This window comes from Vulpes lagopus, chromosome 6 (assembly GCF_018345385.1).
Source record: "Vulpes lagopus strain Blue_001 chromosome 6, ASM1834538v1, whole genome shotgun sequence".
NCBI classification, from domain to species: Eukaryota; Metazoa; Chordata; class Mammalia; order Carnivora; family Canidae; genus Vulpes; species Vulpes lagopus.
In genome coordinates, this window is record NC_054829.1 from 5,107,266 (window position 1) to 5,126,372 (window position 19,107).

General features: G+C 43.3%; 1 protein-coding gene across 3 annotated transcripts in view; it reads right to left on the bottom strand.

Moving 5' to 3' along the window:
- The window catches only part of EML1 (EMAP like 1), a 186,911-nt gene that overhangs the window by 41,864 nt on the left and 125,940 nt on the right, over window positions 1-19,107 (bottom strand). For all 3 annotated transcript variants that reach the window (XM_041758948.1, XM_041758947.1, XM_041758949.1), the window contains exon 4: window positions 7,873-8,007. In XM_041758948.1, the coding sequence (XP_041614882.1) occupies window positions 7,873-8,007 (135 nt within the window). The remainder of the gene's footprint in view (window positions 1-7,872; window positions 8,008-19,107) is intronic.

A 19,107-nucleotide genomic window follows, 5' to 3' on the forward strand; every position in this document is an offset into this window, starting at 1 on the left:
ATTCCCGCCTACACGCCAGCACCAATCCTAAACGGCACCAGAGCGCCAGCGAAGAGGGAGTCCCACTCCCAGGTGCAAGTCTTACGAGTACAAACCTAGGAAGCGACAGTGAATCTTCCCAACTAGTAACAGAGGGGCAAACCCATGGGAGGTGTAGCGATAACAGTGCTCCAGGATTAGAGACGCTGTGGCCTCTGGTCAAAATCCATTAATGGGAGCAGCACGCTGAACTCCTGTGCTCTCCAAAACTCGCTGTCCACAGATGGAGAGTGGGCCCTTGGAACCCAGCGCTGTTGCGGGGCTGCAAGTTCACTCTGTGTGGGAGGAGGCCACCTGTCCAGTGTTGTGTGGTTTGTGCTGATCAACTGATTCCTAAGTGTGAGCTAAGTGGGAGAGTGTGTGGCTCCAGGGGGGAGGCTGACTGAACACCAGGACCACAGCGAGGCTTCACTCATCCCTGTCCTAGGGCGAGGCCAGGACACATGTCCCCGACTGTGCCCTGAAGCCCACAAGAGACATAAGCCCAGTGGAGAGAAAGGATCTCCCCTCTGGTGAGCAGACCCTCATTTCCCCTTGGCACCGGGCAGTGGCCGACCCCTCCAAAATGAACAGTGTTGCAGACGGGTATGGTTTAAACTGCTCTGTTTTGGCAGGAAGAAGATTTGCCGGAAGAGTTTGGCTGTATGTCTCCTTGAGCTGGTTGGCTCAGGAAACGATCTCAAGGACTCTTACAAGCTATACGCAGCACCTGGGGACTCAGGGAAGATGCGAGGCAGCCGAGAGCCTTCGCCAGGCCAGTGGCTGGATCTGGAGGCAGCAGGAGAGAACCAAACAGTTGAGCCAAGGAAAGGCTCTTGTCCTGAGCCGTGAGCTCACGGCCACACCTCAGCTACAACCACCTGAGTCTAAATCGCTGGTTATCGGGGCACCTGGGTGGCTCAGTGGTTGAGACTCGGCCTTTGGCTCAGGTCATGATCCTGGGGCCCTGGGATCGAGTCCCACATGGGGCTTCCCACAGGGAGCCTGCTTCTCCCTCTGCCCATGTCTCTGCCTCTCTCTCTCTGTCTCATGAATAAGTAAATAAAATCTTGAAAAAATAAATTGTGTGTTATCAACTCATCGATAATGTTCACTGTGAACTCTGGGCCCAGGGGTGGTGTAGTAATGGAGGTGTACTAGTGGTCGTTTGTCTTTTCATCTGCTGACACTCACCTTGCCCCAGGCAGGCTCGGTGTGTATCAGGAGGGGAGTCTGGTGGGCAACTTGCTCAGATTCCAACTCAACCTGTATTTACTGCGCTCCTCCTCTGCAGCACCGTCTGCACTCAGCACTTCCATATCTGTTACCTAATTTGCTCCATGTGCCTGAAAGGGGGCGCTCAGGGGCCCAGGTTCTGCGTGCTGCAGGTCTGACACATGTGTGACGTGTGTAACGGGGCAGAGCCAACAGACGTCAAATGCTGTTTGAGGAGAGATACTTGCTTTTGAAAATGATTAATAATGCCAAGGAGGTCACCATTCCAGAGTCAAATGTGCTATTTCCCTGAAATTTATTCACCTATAACAACTGTGGCTCTTTTTTTTTTCTTTTTAAATTGTGGCTCTTGACATACATACCATGAGTCCTTTTGAAAAGGATCTCACTTGAAATAACATTTTTACTGGAAACCAAAATACTTCACCGTGGAAGTAATGATTCTCTATATAAATGCCCTTAAGTGGCTTTCCACTAGAAAGAGGGTCGTTCAGGAAACATCCAGAAGAGCTTAGAAGTCACTGGAGACCTCACAAGGGACAAAGATCGCTTCACAGACATTTCCAACCAATACTTCCTGCTTAATGCGGCACAATGAGCCAGATTTTGAAGTCAGCTGGATCTGCATTCAGGTTGGGCAAGTCGCTTTACCTTTTACTTTCTTTCATCTACAGAATGAGACTAAAACCAGTGCAAGGTACAGGCCAGACCAGATAACGTGTGTCACAGAACGCCCAGCACAAGGTGATTCCTTGATGTCATTTCTTTCTTCTTCCTAATTTCACCGACAAGAACCTACACGTACTTCCAGGCTCTCTGCCTACCAGCCTCCTAACGATAACAGCATATCAGCACTTAGTATTTTAACATTTATCTTTTTTTTATTTTAACATTTATTAAAAGATGAATGACCCCATGGCTTGGAGAGTGAACCATTTTCAGTAACGGGAAGATGCCTAACTTGAGTCACCTTTACAGTGCAGAAGGCTTTAGAATCTAAAGTGTAGTGTCAAACCCATCCACCAATAGGTGGTGCTGTTTACATGGTTCTTAAGTGACTGTGGGTTTGTTTTTTTGTTGTTTTTTTTAAATTAAATATCTATTCTTTCATTCGTGCCACAAATATTTATTGAACAGCTACTGTGTGCCAGGCCCTGTTCGAAGGGCTAGTGATACAAAGAGTAGTAAGTGACAGCCTCTGCCTTCCCAAAGCTCCAGGGAGGGCAAGCACATGGGTGGGCACGTGGCGAGTGGGGAGGGAGTTACAGGTAGAGCGAATGAGCAGGTACAAAGCAATCAGACAGGCAACTCAGACCAAAGGGCCAGGGCAGGGCTTCCCAGAGAAAGGGGCACCTGAGCTGGGTCTCGAAGAATTGGCTGGAGTTCCTCCAAATGTATCCAACCATCCATCCCCGCCAAACTGCTCCAGACTCGCACACATGTCACTCAGGAGAAGGCGACAACCCTCCACTGACTAAGGGCTAGAAGGTGTAACTCATTAAGCTATACATTTGCTTGGGTGGGGCAGGAGATATATATATATATATAATTATATATATAATATATATTTATATACAAAATTTAATATATATTTATATACAATATATGTATATAATATACAATTTATATACATATATAATAATATAATATATATGTTACATATAATACAATATGTACAATATATATAATATATAGTATTATATATAATACAATATATATAATTTATATATATTGTACCTGTGCTTTATTTTATAATGCAATAACGTTTTTTTTTTCTCAAAGACTTTTATTTATTTACTTATTTTAGAGAGAGGAAAAAAGAGAGCAGGGGGAGGGACGGGGGAGACAGAGAATCTCAAGCAGATTCCATGCTGAGCATGGAGCCCAACATGGGGCTCAATCTCAGGACCCTGAGATCATGACCTGAGCTGAAACCAAGAGCTGATGCTTAATTGACTGAGCCACCCAGGTGCCACTATACGATAAAGATTTTTGTAAATATAGTATCTTCTTACTTAGATTTGCATTTCCTTAATTAAGACTGGGTTTGATCACTGGGGTGCTAAGTGTGTACCTATTGTGTACATTGTTGTGGATGTTGGGCTCATCCGACTGAATCAGAAGAACCTCGTTGGTGCCCGATGGCCACTAAAGTTCATTTGTCTAGATAAACGATGACCCACATCTAAAGGAACATTGTAAGAGTATATTTACTGACATAAAGACATGGCTGTATAACATGTGAAAAAGAAGGTCACAAATAGATTAAAGTTATACACTACGTACACGCAGGACCTAGAAATAAAGTCTGGATGGACATGTTAATAACATGTTCTCTGAGTGGCAAGATTTTCATTTCCTCTTTTTTGGGCATCTGGATTTCCCAAGACCCATGTTACTCGTGTAATAAATCAATTATCTCAGAGAAAACAATTCTTGCTGGGGTTGGGGAGGTGTGAATATCAGGGCACACGAGAGGATGGGGAGCCAGCAGACGATGGGCCTTTGCACCCAGGCTGAGGACTAAGATTCAGATCACACTGTCAGTGATGCTGAGGTTAAAGAACAAATTTTTTTTTAAAGACGTTTTTTTTTTTTAAGATTTTTATTTATTCATGATAGAGAGAGAGAGAGAGAGAGAGAGAGAGAGAGAGGCAGAGACACAGGCAGAGGGAGAAGCAGGCTCCATGCAGGGAGCTGGATATGGGACTTGATCCTGGGTGTCCAGGATCACACCCTGGGCTGAAGGCAGATGCTTAACCGCTGAGCCACCCAGGTGTCCCTAAAGAACAAATCTGAGCCCTGAGGACCCCTGGGGTGTTGCTGAAAAAACTATTTCATTCAACACTAGAGCTTTAGGAAGGATGGAGCTCAGAGTCTCCAGCTTAGGGTTCTGGACCCTACAGTCTGGATAAAATGGCTGGTACAGGTGTCCAGGGTGTTCAACACAAAAGAGCATCCAAAGGGGGCATTTTCACATCTTTGTGACTTTGAAGATTTTTTTCACATTTGTTGACTCTTAAGATGGGGAATTTAAGTGTGTGTTGTTCTTCTTCTTTTTAAAATAATAAATATGTGTTCTAACAAGGTTTCCAGCAGAGGGCTGAAGCATTTCCTGCTCTAACAAAATGAGCCCATTACAATAACATTTTGATGGAAACAAAGTATCTTATTCCCAAAGTTGATATATGTCACTCTAGTCAGAATTACAAGGAAGGGCCCAGTTTCCTAACTGAAACAGATCAGTCTAGCAACATCTAGCATAAACTGTAAGCTAGGTAGTAGCTGTCTTTCTGTCTGACACAAAGCACTTTTTTTTAATTAAAAAAATCCCTACTGGGTTAATATAGTGGCTACGTTAGATAGCATAGGTCATTCATCAGAATGTTACTCTTGACTTCCTATTTAAATTTAAAAAATACTTGATTATGGCACAAATCACTATATAACTATTATTATTTACCATCAATAATACATAGGGTAAATATTACACTGCCATATATTGCTTTTGTTTTTATAGAAGTTTTGTCAGTGCAAAGATTAAGTGCTGTTGTTACAAGCAAAGTATTTTAAGGTGTTAAGCCCTCAAGATAAGAGCCTCCAATGTCACAAAAACGACTGTCAAATCCAGTGACCATTTCCAAAGAAAATGAGATGCAGGCGCAGGAAGGCTGAACCTCATAAAAGAACACAGTTTCTACTGAAAGCAAAACATGCCATTATTTTTAAGTAAATTAGTCTATGTCGGAAAATGTGAATGTCGAGGACCTCAAAACCGCTATTATTTTGTGTTCGACATTAAGATTTGTACGTGGTATACGGAGTAGTTTGTATCTGCTGTAATTATTATTGAGAATGATATATGCTGATGTGGGAGTGTTTTCCTTGAGCAAGAGGAGGCTTTTTCCAATTTTCGTAAAAGTGCCACATGCGCTAAAGACAGCTCTGCATATGGTGTGCGGTAATGTGAGCTCTGCAGCCAAGAGTCTGCGCTTCACACAAGTTACAGCACCGCCATGTGTGCATGACGTGCTTCTTGCACAAACCGGGACCGATCCAAAGTCACTCCTGTGCTCCGTCTCCCTCGCTTGCATCCTGGCGAGCTCGCCTGGGAATCGTGCACGGCCTGCGGCCCCCGCTCATTCTGATGTGATGTGGACAACTGGGAGGATGTGTAATACTTTATTTCCTCCCCGAGTGCTTCTCGATCTTGCCAAAACTCAGGTTTGTACTCCCAGGACTGCATCACTCACATGAACATCAGCTAATGAACATCAGGCCAGAAAAAAAAGACTAGTTGCTTTAGACACCGTGGAACTCCCTCATAAAGCTCAGAGTTTCGGAAAGCCTCGCAAATTATTTTCCTGGGCTCTGCTCACGTCTCGCTTTCTAGCAGCTGCCACCACCATGATGCCCATGATCCGGTGCCAAGCCTTGCACTGGGTGTTTTCCTACCAGTCAGTTCGTTGATAAGATTCAAGGCGACTGGGCATGTGATCCCTAAGTCATCGAGGTGGGAGCGGAGGCTCGGAGAAGTTCTGTGGCAAAACTGGTTTACAAACCCAGACTTTTCTTTCACTCCGGAGCCCGTACCCTTTCCATTTGGTCTTGCTGCCCCCAGGAGCCAAACAAGACAAGCTCTGAAAATGAAGGACAGCGCCCTGGAACCATGGGCAGACATCAGAGTGATACAGGAGAGATCACACCGTCTTAGACTACTGAAGACCACGGTGTTTCAACCAGGGCTATGGCAGGGCCACCTCCCTATACCTTTTCTCTGCACTTTAAGTCCTGGACACCGGGCTTTGGTCCTTGGGACTCCAGCTCTGCTTTGGTGCCAGGTCCACACCGCCCTGGAGGGGTGCTGCTCACAGGGGAACGGAGAAGAAGGAAGCAAAGAGTCAGGAAGAGACTGGATCCAGCTTGACCTTCACTGCTACTGCTTCTCCCCGTCTCAGTTACTCTGCTACCATTCCCACAGAGCCCTCTAGGTATCTGCGAGGACCAGCAGTGACCTACGAGAGAAAGCAAGAACTTTCTTTCTCAGGTGTGTGCAACTCAACTTGTTTCATGCTACACAGGCCTCAACTTACCCTGGGTCCTTATGAAACGAAGGATTTATTTTTCAATGGACACATTTCGTGACTTGAATTATTTTTAGAGAATGATCAGTAGATTTTCCCCCATCCCTCATTTCCAAATCAAAATGTCCTCCTGTGGCATGAAAAACCAAACCAAACCAAACCAAATCCTCTGCAAATATCTTTTATGGAAAAGTTTACCCAGTACATTTATCAACGCCGTAGGATTTAAAAGATAAAACAGATCTGGAGTTTGCACAATACAGATTCTTTTTGGAAATTCTTAATAAAAATCAGATGTGCACAGACAGGAGCCAAGTTTTTAAGAACTGCCAAGATCTAGACATTTCAGGCCAACTTCCAGGCTTACCCTAAATTCAGAGAAGCCCCAAGGCCCCGCGGCATGACCCACTTACGCTGTTACTGCCATCGTAGCCACACGGCTTTATTTCTAAGGTATTATGGTCCAATTAGCATAATCTTCTGATAAGAAGTACTAACAGTCTAAATTAGAAGACAGAAGCCCATGTCAGTGGTCTCTGAGGCTGTTAATCGACTGTGGCTCTAACCTGCTACAGATATAAGAGGAGCCTGCATCTTTTCTACAAAAGATATCTTTTAGGAATAGAACTGAAAAAGAACTTAAGCTTCCTTTCAGGACTGAATCAGGGTGGATTTACAAACTTGGAATTTTTACAGCCTGTGGGTTGGAGTCGATTGCTTTATGACTAAGCCTTCTCCTTACATAAACATTTGGGGGGAAGAAAAGCCATGTTTAGCCTGTGAAGCTGAAACTCCTTCCTCAGCCTTGCTCAATAGAGAGAGAGTAAAATTAAAGCACAATGTTTAAAAAGAGAGAATAGAGGACAACATCAGGTATCTGCCCAAACCGATCTCCTGTACCCCCACATTCCCTGGCGCAAAACAGGCCATGGAAACGCCAACAATTAGCTTTTGCTAATAAAAGGTTACTATTAGTTGTGCAGGTGTTTACCATAATCCGTTATAAATTAACCTCAAAGGGAAGATTCAAAATTAGAAGTAAGCATTATTTCCTGAAACCAGAAAGAAATGGCCCTATTTCTGGGGTCAGCTCAGTATTAAGAATGGTTTCTGACAAATTGTAAAACTTCAGCCTTTCACCCAGTCAACCTTGGGAAGTACTGTTGACAAAGTTCAACAGCCCAATGAAATCAATTTCCAAATGGCAGCAGAATGTACTGGAAGTATAAAGAGTGCCGTACGGAAATTCAGAGTGGCTTCCCAAATTCCATGGATTTGGTGCTAAGCGAATTCTCAGGACCTATTTCTGTCTGTGTCGGGGTGCTGGGATTGCAAGTTATCACCTTCCACTTGGACCGGGATTGGTGGGAACGATGGCCAGTGGCCACCACCTACAATGCTCTCAGGAGAAGGCCTGTCCCCTGGGGAAAGCTCGTAGCTCATGTGCATATGACGGGGTCTTCTGATTCGCCTCCGGGGAAAAGAGGTAGCAAAGCATCCGAATAGCAGGACCAGCAGAGAAGATGCCCCTTACCTCTCACTGTTCTTTTTGCCACTGGAGGAACTGCTGGTGGATCCTGTGCGGTTTCGGTTTCCTTTGGAATCCCCGTAGCTTTCCCTTCGGCCGCCAGGAGATACTCGCTCGGAGGAGCTGGTCCTCTTGATGGTACTACAGCGAGATGTAAATGACAGTGAAATTCTCAACAGAGTGATTTTATTTTATTTTACTGCTGAGTATAAAAATACATTACGGAGGACATCATACTTCCACATGGATATGGAAGAGATTGGCTCTAAGTTCCTAACTATAGAATGTCTGTCGGTCTCCGTCTCTGTGTGTACGTCCGTATGTGTTCCTAACTGCAGAATGTCACTTGGGACCAACACCTCTGCTAGTTGCTTTTGGAACTGCGGCAATTGGTACAGTTCAAAGTCACAGCAGAACCTGAGAGGGAAGATCTCCAACAACCCCATCTTAGAGACTCCAGCGGCTTCACAGGAAATGTCCTGCCCTGGAGCGGGCTCCAGTCTCAAACAGCGGTTTTTAACCCAGGGTGATGCCCCCAGAGGACATCTGGTGACATCTGGTGACATCTGGAGACACTTTTGATTGGCACCGCTGGGGGCAGGGGGCTGCTCCTGGCATCCAGTGGGTAGAGAGGATCCAGGGATGCTGCTAAATATCCTACAACTCCCAGGATACCCTGACAGAGAACAATCCAGCCCCCAGAGTCAGTAGTGCTGAAATTGAGGAACTCTGGCCTAAACTCTGGCCTAAACTCTGTCCCACACGTGGGACAAAATGCACACAGGACGCCACTGGTGATGACAGCAACATTCCACCCCAGGTACTATGCCTCTGTTTGGAGGTAGCACCCATACTTGCATGGGGAACTACCAGGGGGAACTAGACTGGTTGGGGGCCTGGGGGCGGTGTCTGGGAAGGCTTCCTGAAGACTGTGAGAGTCTGGGAGAGATGAAATGAATGGCTTGAGTGTGTTGTGATTACACGGTAGGGAAGAGACTGTTCTAGGAAGAAGGATGGCCCATGCGGCATTAAGGGGTGAGTGAGCCAGGGCAGGGGCTGCAGGTACACTGTGCCGCTCCTGGACTATATACGTGTATCACAGGCAGCGCTGCTACGTTTTATCCTCCTCGCTAGGCCATACATTCCTTGGGACCCTCTCTCATTGATCGTTCTTAGGTACTTCGAGAGCCTGGTAAAGAAGCGTGATACTTATTCAATGAAAAAGATACTTATTCCATGAAGCAGTAAACGAGAATGTCACACTGTGCAGCTGTCACAGGAAGGGGTACGAGGTGCTCTAACGTAGCACCTGCTCTGTAAGAAGGAAGGAGAGGGCAGGCTGGCAGCGCCAGTCCCGGGCTGGGGCTGTGGGTGGAGGGCCTGCCCTGGGGGCGTGGGAAGGGGCGGCAGAGAAGGCTGGAGAGGCAGGAGGAGGAAGCCAGGAGAGAGGGGCCAAAGGCGGGAAGAAGTGGGGTGTGGGCAGCGCAGGGGGTGCAGGAGAGGATGGGAATGAGAGAGGAGTGCCTGGTGGTCCGCCGCCCGGAGCACGGCCCCAGGGAGGGTGCAGGTCAGACCACACTTCAGCCAGGAGGACACGGGAGCTGAGGGACCTGAGAACAAGGCTCTGCTCCTGGGAGGAGTGGGGTGGTCGGAGCCCCCCTTCCTCCTAATGACACAGAGTAGCCCCCACTCACTCTCCTTCCCCGTCCTCGCCCCCATCCCTCGGGCCGGCTTCAGCCCCTCTCCCTTGGAACCACCCATCACTCCGCAAAGAGTCTCTTAGCATGTTTTTAAAAACCGAATGGTGTATCAGCTTTTGAAAAGCCCTCTCGCGCTCTGGGTGAGCGAACACAGATAAAGTGACCATGATCGTGATGACAGGAACATGCTTTCTGCACAGGCTTTTCGGTAGCTGAGGAAGCTCTGGCTTTACAGCACCAGGACCTCACAACCGGGATCTGGACGGGCATGCCTTAAGGTCAGAACGTGCATTTTTAGAACGCTCAATTTGGGGACAAGGAAATTACAGATCTTAGGAGAGCATTGCATTTCGGAAATTTGGGACTGAAGTCTAAAAATGATAGAAAGCTTTGTGCTTAAAGTCCAATCTCTTCCAGAGACGAGCAACAGCATGCTGGTTTAATTTCGTGGGCTCTTTCCCTGCCAAGCATCCAGCGTGGGGCCCGGAGGCGCGCTGCCTGGCCCCTGGTGGCCCCCTGGGAAAGGAGCGGCCGCCAGCCCAGAGCGTCACCCGCACCGTATCCCTTAGGGAAGTTCATGGCAAGTTCACAGCAACTTAGAGACTTGTATTAAACACTCGTACAGAGCTGAAAAACCCTGACTGCTAATCAGTTATACCCGACATGAACCGACTTTTCTAATAATGCTGAGCTTGGCGGCTGGAAGAGCTACCAGGGGACACCAGTGATGGAAACATGGAAGTAGCAGGTGGCAGTGATGGGCCACAGATGCTAAGAACTTCATGGCTGGCATCTGTTATTTAATCTAGTCCCCTGAAAAGCATTGTTATTGCCCTTATACAGATGAGGACACAAATCCGGGATGCAGCAGCTAGTCTGGGGTTACTTTGCTTCTTGTTCTCTCTGCTGGGCCTCCCACTCAGGACCGCGTGCAGTTCATGAGACACCCACGCACGCGGGTTTGAGGGCCTGCTGAATGTCTAAAAATTCAACAAACATCAATATTTAATATGGTTACAGGATGTGAGGCTCGACCAACTGAAGAGCTTTATACTGGGTGTTTACAGAACCTAATGCTCCTGGGCTGGAAAATAAATCTAAGTACCCCTCACCTGCGTGCCCATCTATTTGGTCTGCATGCAGCCAGGAGACTCACAGACCTATGTAATCTACGTGTAAGAGGCCCAGAGACAAAGTGGAATAAACCGAGAGCGACAACAAAAGGGTGGAAAAATATTTTGGTAAGCTTCAATAAACAATAGAACACACACCACACATCGAAATGGAAAATGTTTCCGTCTGCATCCACAGACTTGGATATAGCTCTTCCCAGATATTTGTCATTTGCACATTTGCATTAAAATGTTAAGCTTTTTTTTTTTAAAGTACTATTGTTGTATACATAGAAAAAAAAAAAAAACAAGATATTTCCTTTTGAGAGCCAAAAGCTCTTATGAATTAAAGAGGATTTACCAAGACTCAAAGTGAAGGACACAAAATAAAGCTGAAGACCAGACATTCACAGGATCAAGGGCAGCTGGAAGGAGTAATACTGTATACTCACTGCGAGAAGCCTCCTTCAATAACCAGCAGGGAATATCAAAGAAGTTATGTTCCCTCTGGACAGCAAGGGAAAAATACTGCTCTTCATTTTGAAAGTGGTGGAAGAACTGGTTTTTGTGAGACCGTACAGTAATAGAGTACATTTTTTAGCACTTACAGCAAGGAAAATATTTTTGGCGTAGAAATGCATGGACACCATCACCTCTTCTTTTCCCTTCTGGTCTCTACCCCCACTCCCAAAGCAAGAACCTTCTCAGTTCTGAAAATACAATGGTTCTTTACACTACATTACATACCCATCCAACGGTTTTTACCAATTTAAACTAAATTTTAGACATAATACCATTTCTGCAAGGGTGACTGGTGGCAAGCTCTCTTCTTACAGTTAGATAGTAACTCTAAACAGAATAAGCTACAAGTATGTCTTTTTTCATCATGTGATTTGGAATCAAGGATCGGTTTTCCAAAATTTTGCAAGAAGAGCCTAAACTTTTACAACTGAAAAAACTCAAATCTGACAGGTAGCTCTTGTGTATGTACAACCAGAGATTTTCTGATGATGTCTTCTGTAGTGACAGTCGGGGCGATGACACTTGATTAAAACAATGATCCACTCAACAAATACATATTAGGCATTGACCGTACACTGGGTGCTGCGCTCAGCACTCGTGAGTCCACATGGGACCAGGACCGATCTGGTGCTTGTCCTTAAGTTACAACTCTCGCAGGAGATCACTCACTTCAGTGATTACAAAATGCTCTTATCTCCCTCTCTTCCGCTGTATCTTTGTGGCAGAAACCGAGTCATTTTCTAGGGAAGCTGCTGATCTTAGAGAATCTGACATCTTCAGAACAAGTTTTTCTTCTACCGTGTGAAGCCAGCTACCTGAGCCCAGAGGGGTGACTGCATCACTTGGACAAAGGGATAGGTCCCAAACCATCTTCCTCTGTTCAAAGGCATAATATTTCCATCTCTATTTTGCTACAGAAACAGACTCGAAATGTGAGTTTAGCGCCTACATTTCAATGGATCGGAACGATAAGGAAATATATCAGAAGTAATACTAATAAAAACCCCAGAAAATCATTTCACTTTTCTACTTTTGAAATTGTGTGTGGGTCCAGCACTGAGCGGTGCATTTCCAAATGGGTATTTCTAACAAGTATAACCATTTTTCCAAAGGACTGTCAGCTGTTATTTTGGAAGTGATAGATGTTTTCCACCCTATCTTACACTTGGAACAGAGCTTTTTTTTTTTTTTTTTTTTAAATAATGCTCTGTTTTGTACCAGTTTTGTTCTTTTGATCTCTCTTCTCACAGCTCTGCCCTATTGTAAACCTCTACTTAGGAGGAGAAAGAATGAGTGATTGTCCTTGTTTTGAGCCAGTGGAAATGTTATTCTATTGTCAGCTTCAGCATCCCCACTGAGCAAGGTATGACCTACAATGTCTTCCCCGGATTTTCTGCCTTTTTTCCTTTGACTAATGGAAACAAAGCTTTTCCCAAGGATTCCAAATCAAGCCCCCAATCGAAGTCTTAATTGGCAACACAAAGCGCCGCCGCTGGGCGCTGGACAATTTCCAAAGGAGATTTTGTTCTTAAGCACTAGGCTGAAAAAACCCCAGAGAAAAGAAAACAAACATATACCCATCCGCACACTGCAGATGCCCCAACTTGGTTAATTTGGAACTCTGATTACAGAAAAATTCCCGCGTGATTGTAAACATATTTGAAACGTCCTGGAAGCAATTTTAATCCTAATATTCAGAATGCCCAGCGTGCTTCTTGCTCTTTTCAGAATTCTCTCCTAATGAGAGATCTATAGGAACTTGACCACAGAAGAATAATTAGATGCTACTGTTTGGGTTTCCAGTGTCCAAGTGGATGGGAACTCATATCCATGGAAGCCCATAAAAGCCAGAGAAAATAAATGAATCACTTATGTTCTACCCTGAAAACCAAGAGTCTTGGACACTCAATCTAGAAAACCATGCATTTCTGGTTGGCTGCTTGACAACAGTTTATCAGATGAACCAAATTGATTATTCTGCAAATTAAAGAAGCGTCTACAGAGGCCTTAGAATATTCTGGAAGGAAGGTTACTGTTTAAATGTTAATATGCATACATGTACACATGCACACAATATGATGGCTACAAATAACCAGCCCTCCTCCCTCCGTCCCTCCCTTCTTTCCTTCCTTTCCTCCTAAGAAAATCCTGCTATGAGCAGTCACTAACCATGAGTCCTTGCATTTAAGGCTGACACAGGGGGCAGAGGACCAGGCCTCTCTGCTCACAGCACATGGCCGGCTCTGTCCCTGGAGTCCAGCCCCTGCTGCCCCTTAGTCTCAGGCAGTCCTATTTCAGACTTGATGCCAGGAGTCTCACTGCTGCTCCATCAGCACTCATAGGGGCATCTCAGAACCTCATTGCTCCTGATAGTAGAATGTAGAGAACGTGGAGCATGCAAGAGGGATTATTTCCAAATAGTAATTATATCAAGCATTTTTTATGAGTTGATGTAAGTGCTGACCTGGACACCTTGTGGGAAGCAGCCTAGCACCATAGAGTTAGGAGTGTGAGCTCTGGACGCACACAAATCTGGGTCTGAGCCCTTTCTGAACTCTGTGCCGTGGGGCCTGTGGAAGTTACCACACTTCTCTAAGCTTCAGTCTTCTAATAAAATAGAAATAATAATATGTACCTTGTGAGTCATTCTGAGGATGAGTGATATCAGGATTAAAAACCTGGTACTTCATAGCCTTCTTGTCATTGAAGAATGACTTTTGCCGTCATCGCTGACTTATAAGGGGCCCGAGGTATGCATCTGATTCCATAGCCCAGCCTCACTTCTGCAGTCAGTTTCAGAAAACTCATTCCCCAGCCTTACTCTACTCTACCCTGAATAAATGTTACAAATGCTAGAACTGAAAATATAAAGTGCTGGGAATTCTAGCAATAGTGCCAATTAATCCTATGAAGTCTAAGAAAACTGTGAACAGTCTATAAAGTGAAGGGCATTACTGCACTATATCAAAGTTACTTTGGATTAAACATGAGACTTCTACAAAATCAGGGAGCAAGAATGCTGGGCATAAGCTCTCATGTAATAAACTGAAAACTAAAAATTATATTTGCATTTTAATTTTTACTTTCATTTTTTTGCTCTGAAATTTTAAAAATTTTACTTAGATTCCAAATATAAGAGGTATAAACAATAAAATTCTATTTTATCCAAGAATAAAGGGAAAGAATCTCCTTTTTTGATTACTAATTTTCTCCTTTTTAAATTTATTTAAAAGGGATCCCTGGGTGGCGCAGCGGATTGGCGCCTGCCTTTGGCCCAGGGCGCGATCCTGGAGACCCGGGATCGAATCCCACATCGGGCTCCCGGTGCATGGAGCCTGCTTCTCCCTCTGCCTGTGTCTCTGCCTCTCTCTCTCTCTCTCTGTAACTATCATAAATTAAAAAAAAATAAAAAAAAAATAAATTTATTTAAAAGATTTATTTATTTATTTAAGTAGTCTTCACATGCAATGTAGGGCACAAACTTACGACCTTGAGATCAAGAGTTGCATGTTCTACTGTGGTGCTAGCCAGGCACCACAATAATTTGCCATTTAAAAAAGTCACTCTGGGGGTGCCTGGGTGGCTCAATTGGTTAAACACTGACTTCAGCTCTGGTCATGATCTCAGAGTCATGACTGAGCCCCACATTGGGCTCTGCACTGGGCATGCAGCCTGCTTAAGATTCTCTCCCTCCCCCTCTGCATGAGCTTGTGCACGCACACTCTCTCTCCCTCAAAAAAATAAATAAAAAGTCATTTTTGAGATGAAACATCGCGCTCCTGATCAATGGGTCAAAGAAGAAATCACAAGGGAATTTAGAAAATATTTAGAAACATAAAAATAAAAACAAAACATACTAAAACTTATGGGATACATAGAACACAATACTAGGAGGGAAGTTTTATAGCACGAAAGATGTACATTGAGAAGGAAAAAGATCTCGAAACAACCTACCAACAATCTAACTTTCTGTCTCAAGGAACTAGAAAAAGAGAAACTGAAACAAATGTTAGTGAAAGTAAGGACCTAATAAAGATTAGAGTAAAGATAAACAAAACAGAGAATAGAAGTCTAGGGAGAGGGCAGCCTGGGTGGCTCAGCAGTTTAGTGCCGTCTTCAGCCTAGGGCATGATCCTGGAGACCTGGGATCAAGGCCCACATCGGGCTCCCTGCATGGAGCCCGCTTCTACCTCTGCCTGTGTCTCTGCCTCTCCCCCTCTCTCTCTGTCTCTCAAGAATAAATAAATAAAATAAAATCTTTAAAAAAAAGAAGTCTAGGGAAAAAACAATGAAACTATAAATTTCTTTTAAAAAGGTCAACAGAATTAACAAATCCTGTTAGACTAAGAAAAAAAAGAGACCCACAAACTAAAATTAGAAATGAAAGAGGGGATATCACAACCAATGTGAAAGAAGTAAAGAGATTTCTATGAGACTACTATGAGCAATTATATGCTAACAAATTGGATAACCTAGAGGAAATGGATCAATTCCCAGAATCGTACAACCTACTAAGACTGAATCATGAAGAAATAAAAACTCTAACAGACCAATAACTAGAAGGAAATTGAAGCAGTAATAAAAAAAAATCTCCCAACAAAGAAAAGCCCAGGGCTAGATGGCATCACTAGAGAATCCTACCAAACATTTAAAGATGAATTAATACCAATTCTCCTTAAAGTCATTCAAAGAATTGAAGGAGGCAAGGGGTAATTCTTCCTATCTCATTCTATGAGGCCAGCATTACTCTGATACCAAAACCAGACAATGAAACAAGAAAAACTCTAGACCAATATCCCTGATAAAGCTTGAAGCAAAAATCCTCAACAAAAATACTATCAAACTGAATTCAACAACATATTAAAAGGATTTCAGGAGTCCCTCCTTATCCACAGGGTATACGTTCTAAGACCCCCAGTAGAAGCCTGAAACTGTGGATAGTACCAAACTCTATTTATACAGTTTTTCCTCTATGTACATATCTATGATAAAGCTTAATTTATAAATTAGACACAGTAAGAGATTAACAACCATAATTAATAATAAAATAGAACAGTTGTAACAATCTGCTGTAATAAAAGCTATGTGAATGTGGTCCCTGTCTCTCAAAGTATCTTATTATACTCTACTCATCCACGATAAAATGCCTATGCCACGATAAAATGCCTATGTGATGGGATGAAGTGAGATGAATGAGGTGGGCACTGTGACATAGTGTTAGGCTACTATTGACCTTCTGGTGATATGTCAGAAGGAGGGTCATGTGCTTCCGGACTGAGGTAGATCATGGGCAACTGAAACTGTAGAAAGTGAAACCATGGGTAAGAAGGCACCACTGTATGTACCACAGCCCACTAAGATCGATACCTGGAATACAAGGATGGTTCAACATATGAAAATCAACGTAATACACCACATTAACATAACATCACTATCTTAACTGATGCAGAAAAAGCACTTAACAAAACTCAACATTCTTTCATGTTAAAAGCTCTCAACAAAGGGGCACCTGGGTGGCTCAGTGGTTGAAGGTCTGCCTTTGGCTTGGGTCACGATCCCAGGGTCCTAGGACTGAGTCCCTGCAGGGAACCTGCTTCTCCCTCTGCCTATGTCTCTGCCTCTTTCTGTGTGTATCTCATGAATAAAGTCTTTTTAAAAAACTTCTTAACAAATTAGAAATAGAAGGAAATTAGCTTAACCTAATAAAAGCCATATAGGAAAAGCTCATAGCTAACACTATATGCAACAGTGAAAGACAAAAAGCTTTTCCTTTAAGAACAGGAACAAGGCAAGGAGACCCATTTGTACCACTCCTGCTCAACACAGTACTGGAAATCCTAGCCAGCACAATTAGATAAGAAAAAGAAATGAAAGGCAATGACATTAGAAAGAGAGAAGTAGAGTTATCTGTGTTTGCAGATGACATGATCTTACATGTAGAAAACCCTAAAGATTCCATGCATACAAATATTTTTAAACTAATAAACAATTTCAGCAAAGTTGCAGGCAAAAATCAGTTGCATTCCTATACACCAACAATGACTAACACACAAAGGAAATTAAGGAAAAATCCTATTTGGTACAGAATCAAAAAGGATAAAATAGTCAGGAATAAATTTAACCAAGGAAGAGAAAGACTTTTACACAGAAAACTATGAAACATTGCTAAAACAAATCAAAAGAAGACATAAATAAGTGGAAACACATCTTATTTTCATGGCCTAGAAGACCTAATATTGTTAAAATGTCTATACTACCCTAAATGATCTATAGATTCAACAAATCCCCTATCAAAATGATTTTTTTTGCAGAAATTTTTTTTTTTTAATTTTTTTTTTTTTTTAAATTTTATTTATGATAGTCACAGAGAGAGAGAGAGAGAGGCAGAGACACAGGCAGAGGGAGAAGCAGGCTCCATGCACCGGGAGCCCGATGTGGGATTCGATCCCGGGTCTCCAGGATCGCGCCCTGGGCCAAAGACAGGCGCCAAACCGCTGCGCCACCCAGGGATCCCTTTTTTGCAGAAATTTAAAAAATCTTAAAATTTAAAAGGAATTTGGAGGGACCCCATATAGCCAATAGTCAAAACAACCTTGAAAAACAAGAGCAAAGCTGGAGGCCTCAAACTTCCTGATTTCAAAACAGGTTACAAAGTAACAGTAATGAAGTTAGTAAGGTGTCTTTATTAGCACAGAGACAAATATAGATGAATGAAACAGAACAGACAGCCCAGAAATAAACCCTTGAGTATGTGGCCAAATGATTTTCAGCAAAGGAGCCATGACCACAGGACAGCAAAAGGACAGTCTTTTTCAATGAATGGCAAAGGGAAAACTGAATATCCACACATAGAAGAATGAACCCTTATCTTAGACAATACACAAAAATGAATTCAAAAGGGATTAAAGATCTAAATGCATGACCTAAAATCATTAAACTCCCAGAATAAAACACAGGGAAAGTTTCAGGATATTGCATTTATCAATGATTTCTTGGATATGGCACCAAAAGTAAAAATAGACACTTGGGACTACATCACACTTAAAAGTTTCTGTGCATCAAGGAAACAATTAATAGAGTGAAAAGGCAATCTATGTAATGGGAGGAAATATCTGCAAATCATATATCTAATATGGAGCCACTATCCAAAATATATAAAGAAATTCTACAGTTTAAGAACAATAACAGAAAAACAAATAATTTGATGAAAAATGGGCAACAAGGGCACCTGGATGGCTCAGTCAGTTGGGTGTCTGTCTTTGGCCCAGGTTGTGATCCCACATTGGGCTCCCAGCTCAGCAGGGAGTCCACTTCTCCCTCTCCCTTTGCCCCTCCCTCTGCTTGTGTGTTCTTAAATAAATAAATAAATAAATAAATAAATAAATAAAGTGAGCAAAGGACCTGAATAGACATTTCTCCAAAGGAGATACACAAATGGCCAATAAACATTAAAAATAAAAAAGATGCTCAATATCCAGGTACCCAGCTGGCCAGTCAGTAGAGAGTATGTGACTCTTGATCTTGGGGCATGATCACGAACTCATGAGTTCGAGTCCTATATGGGGCATAAAGATTACTTTAAAAAAAGGATGCTCAATATCACTTATCACATGAGAAATGCAAATCAAAACCACAATGAGATAGCATTTCATATCCATTAGGATGGCCACTAGCAAAAGAACAGAAAATAACAAGTTTTTGGCAAGGATGAGAAGAAATTAGAACCCACTAACCTTGCACTGTTGGTAGGTATGTAAAATGGTGTGGCCATTATGGAAAACAGCATGGCAGTTCCTCAAAAAATTAAAAATAAAATTATCTTATGACTTAGCAATCCTACTTCTGGATATATTCCCAAAAAAATTAAAAGTAGGATTTTGAAGGGCTATTTGCACAGCCATATTCAT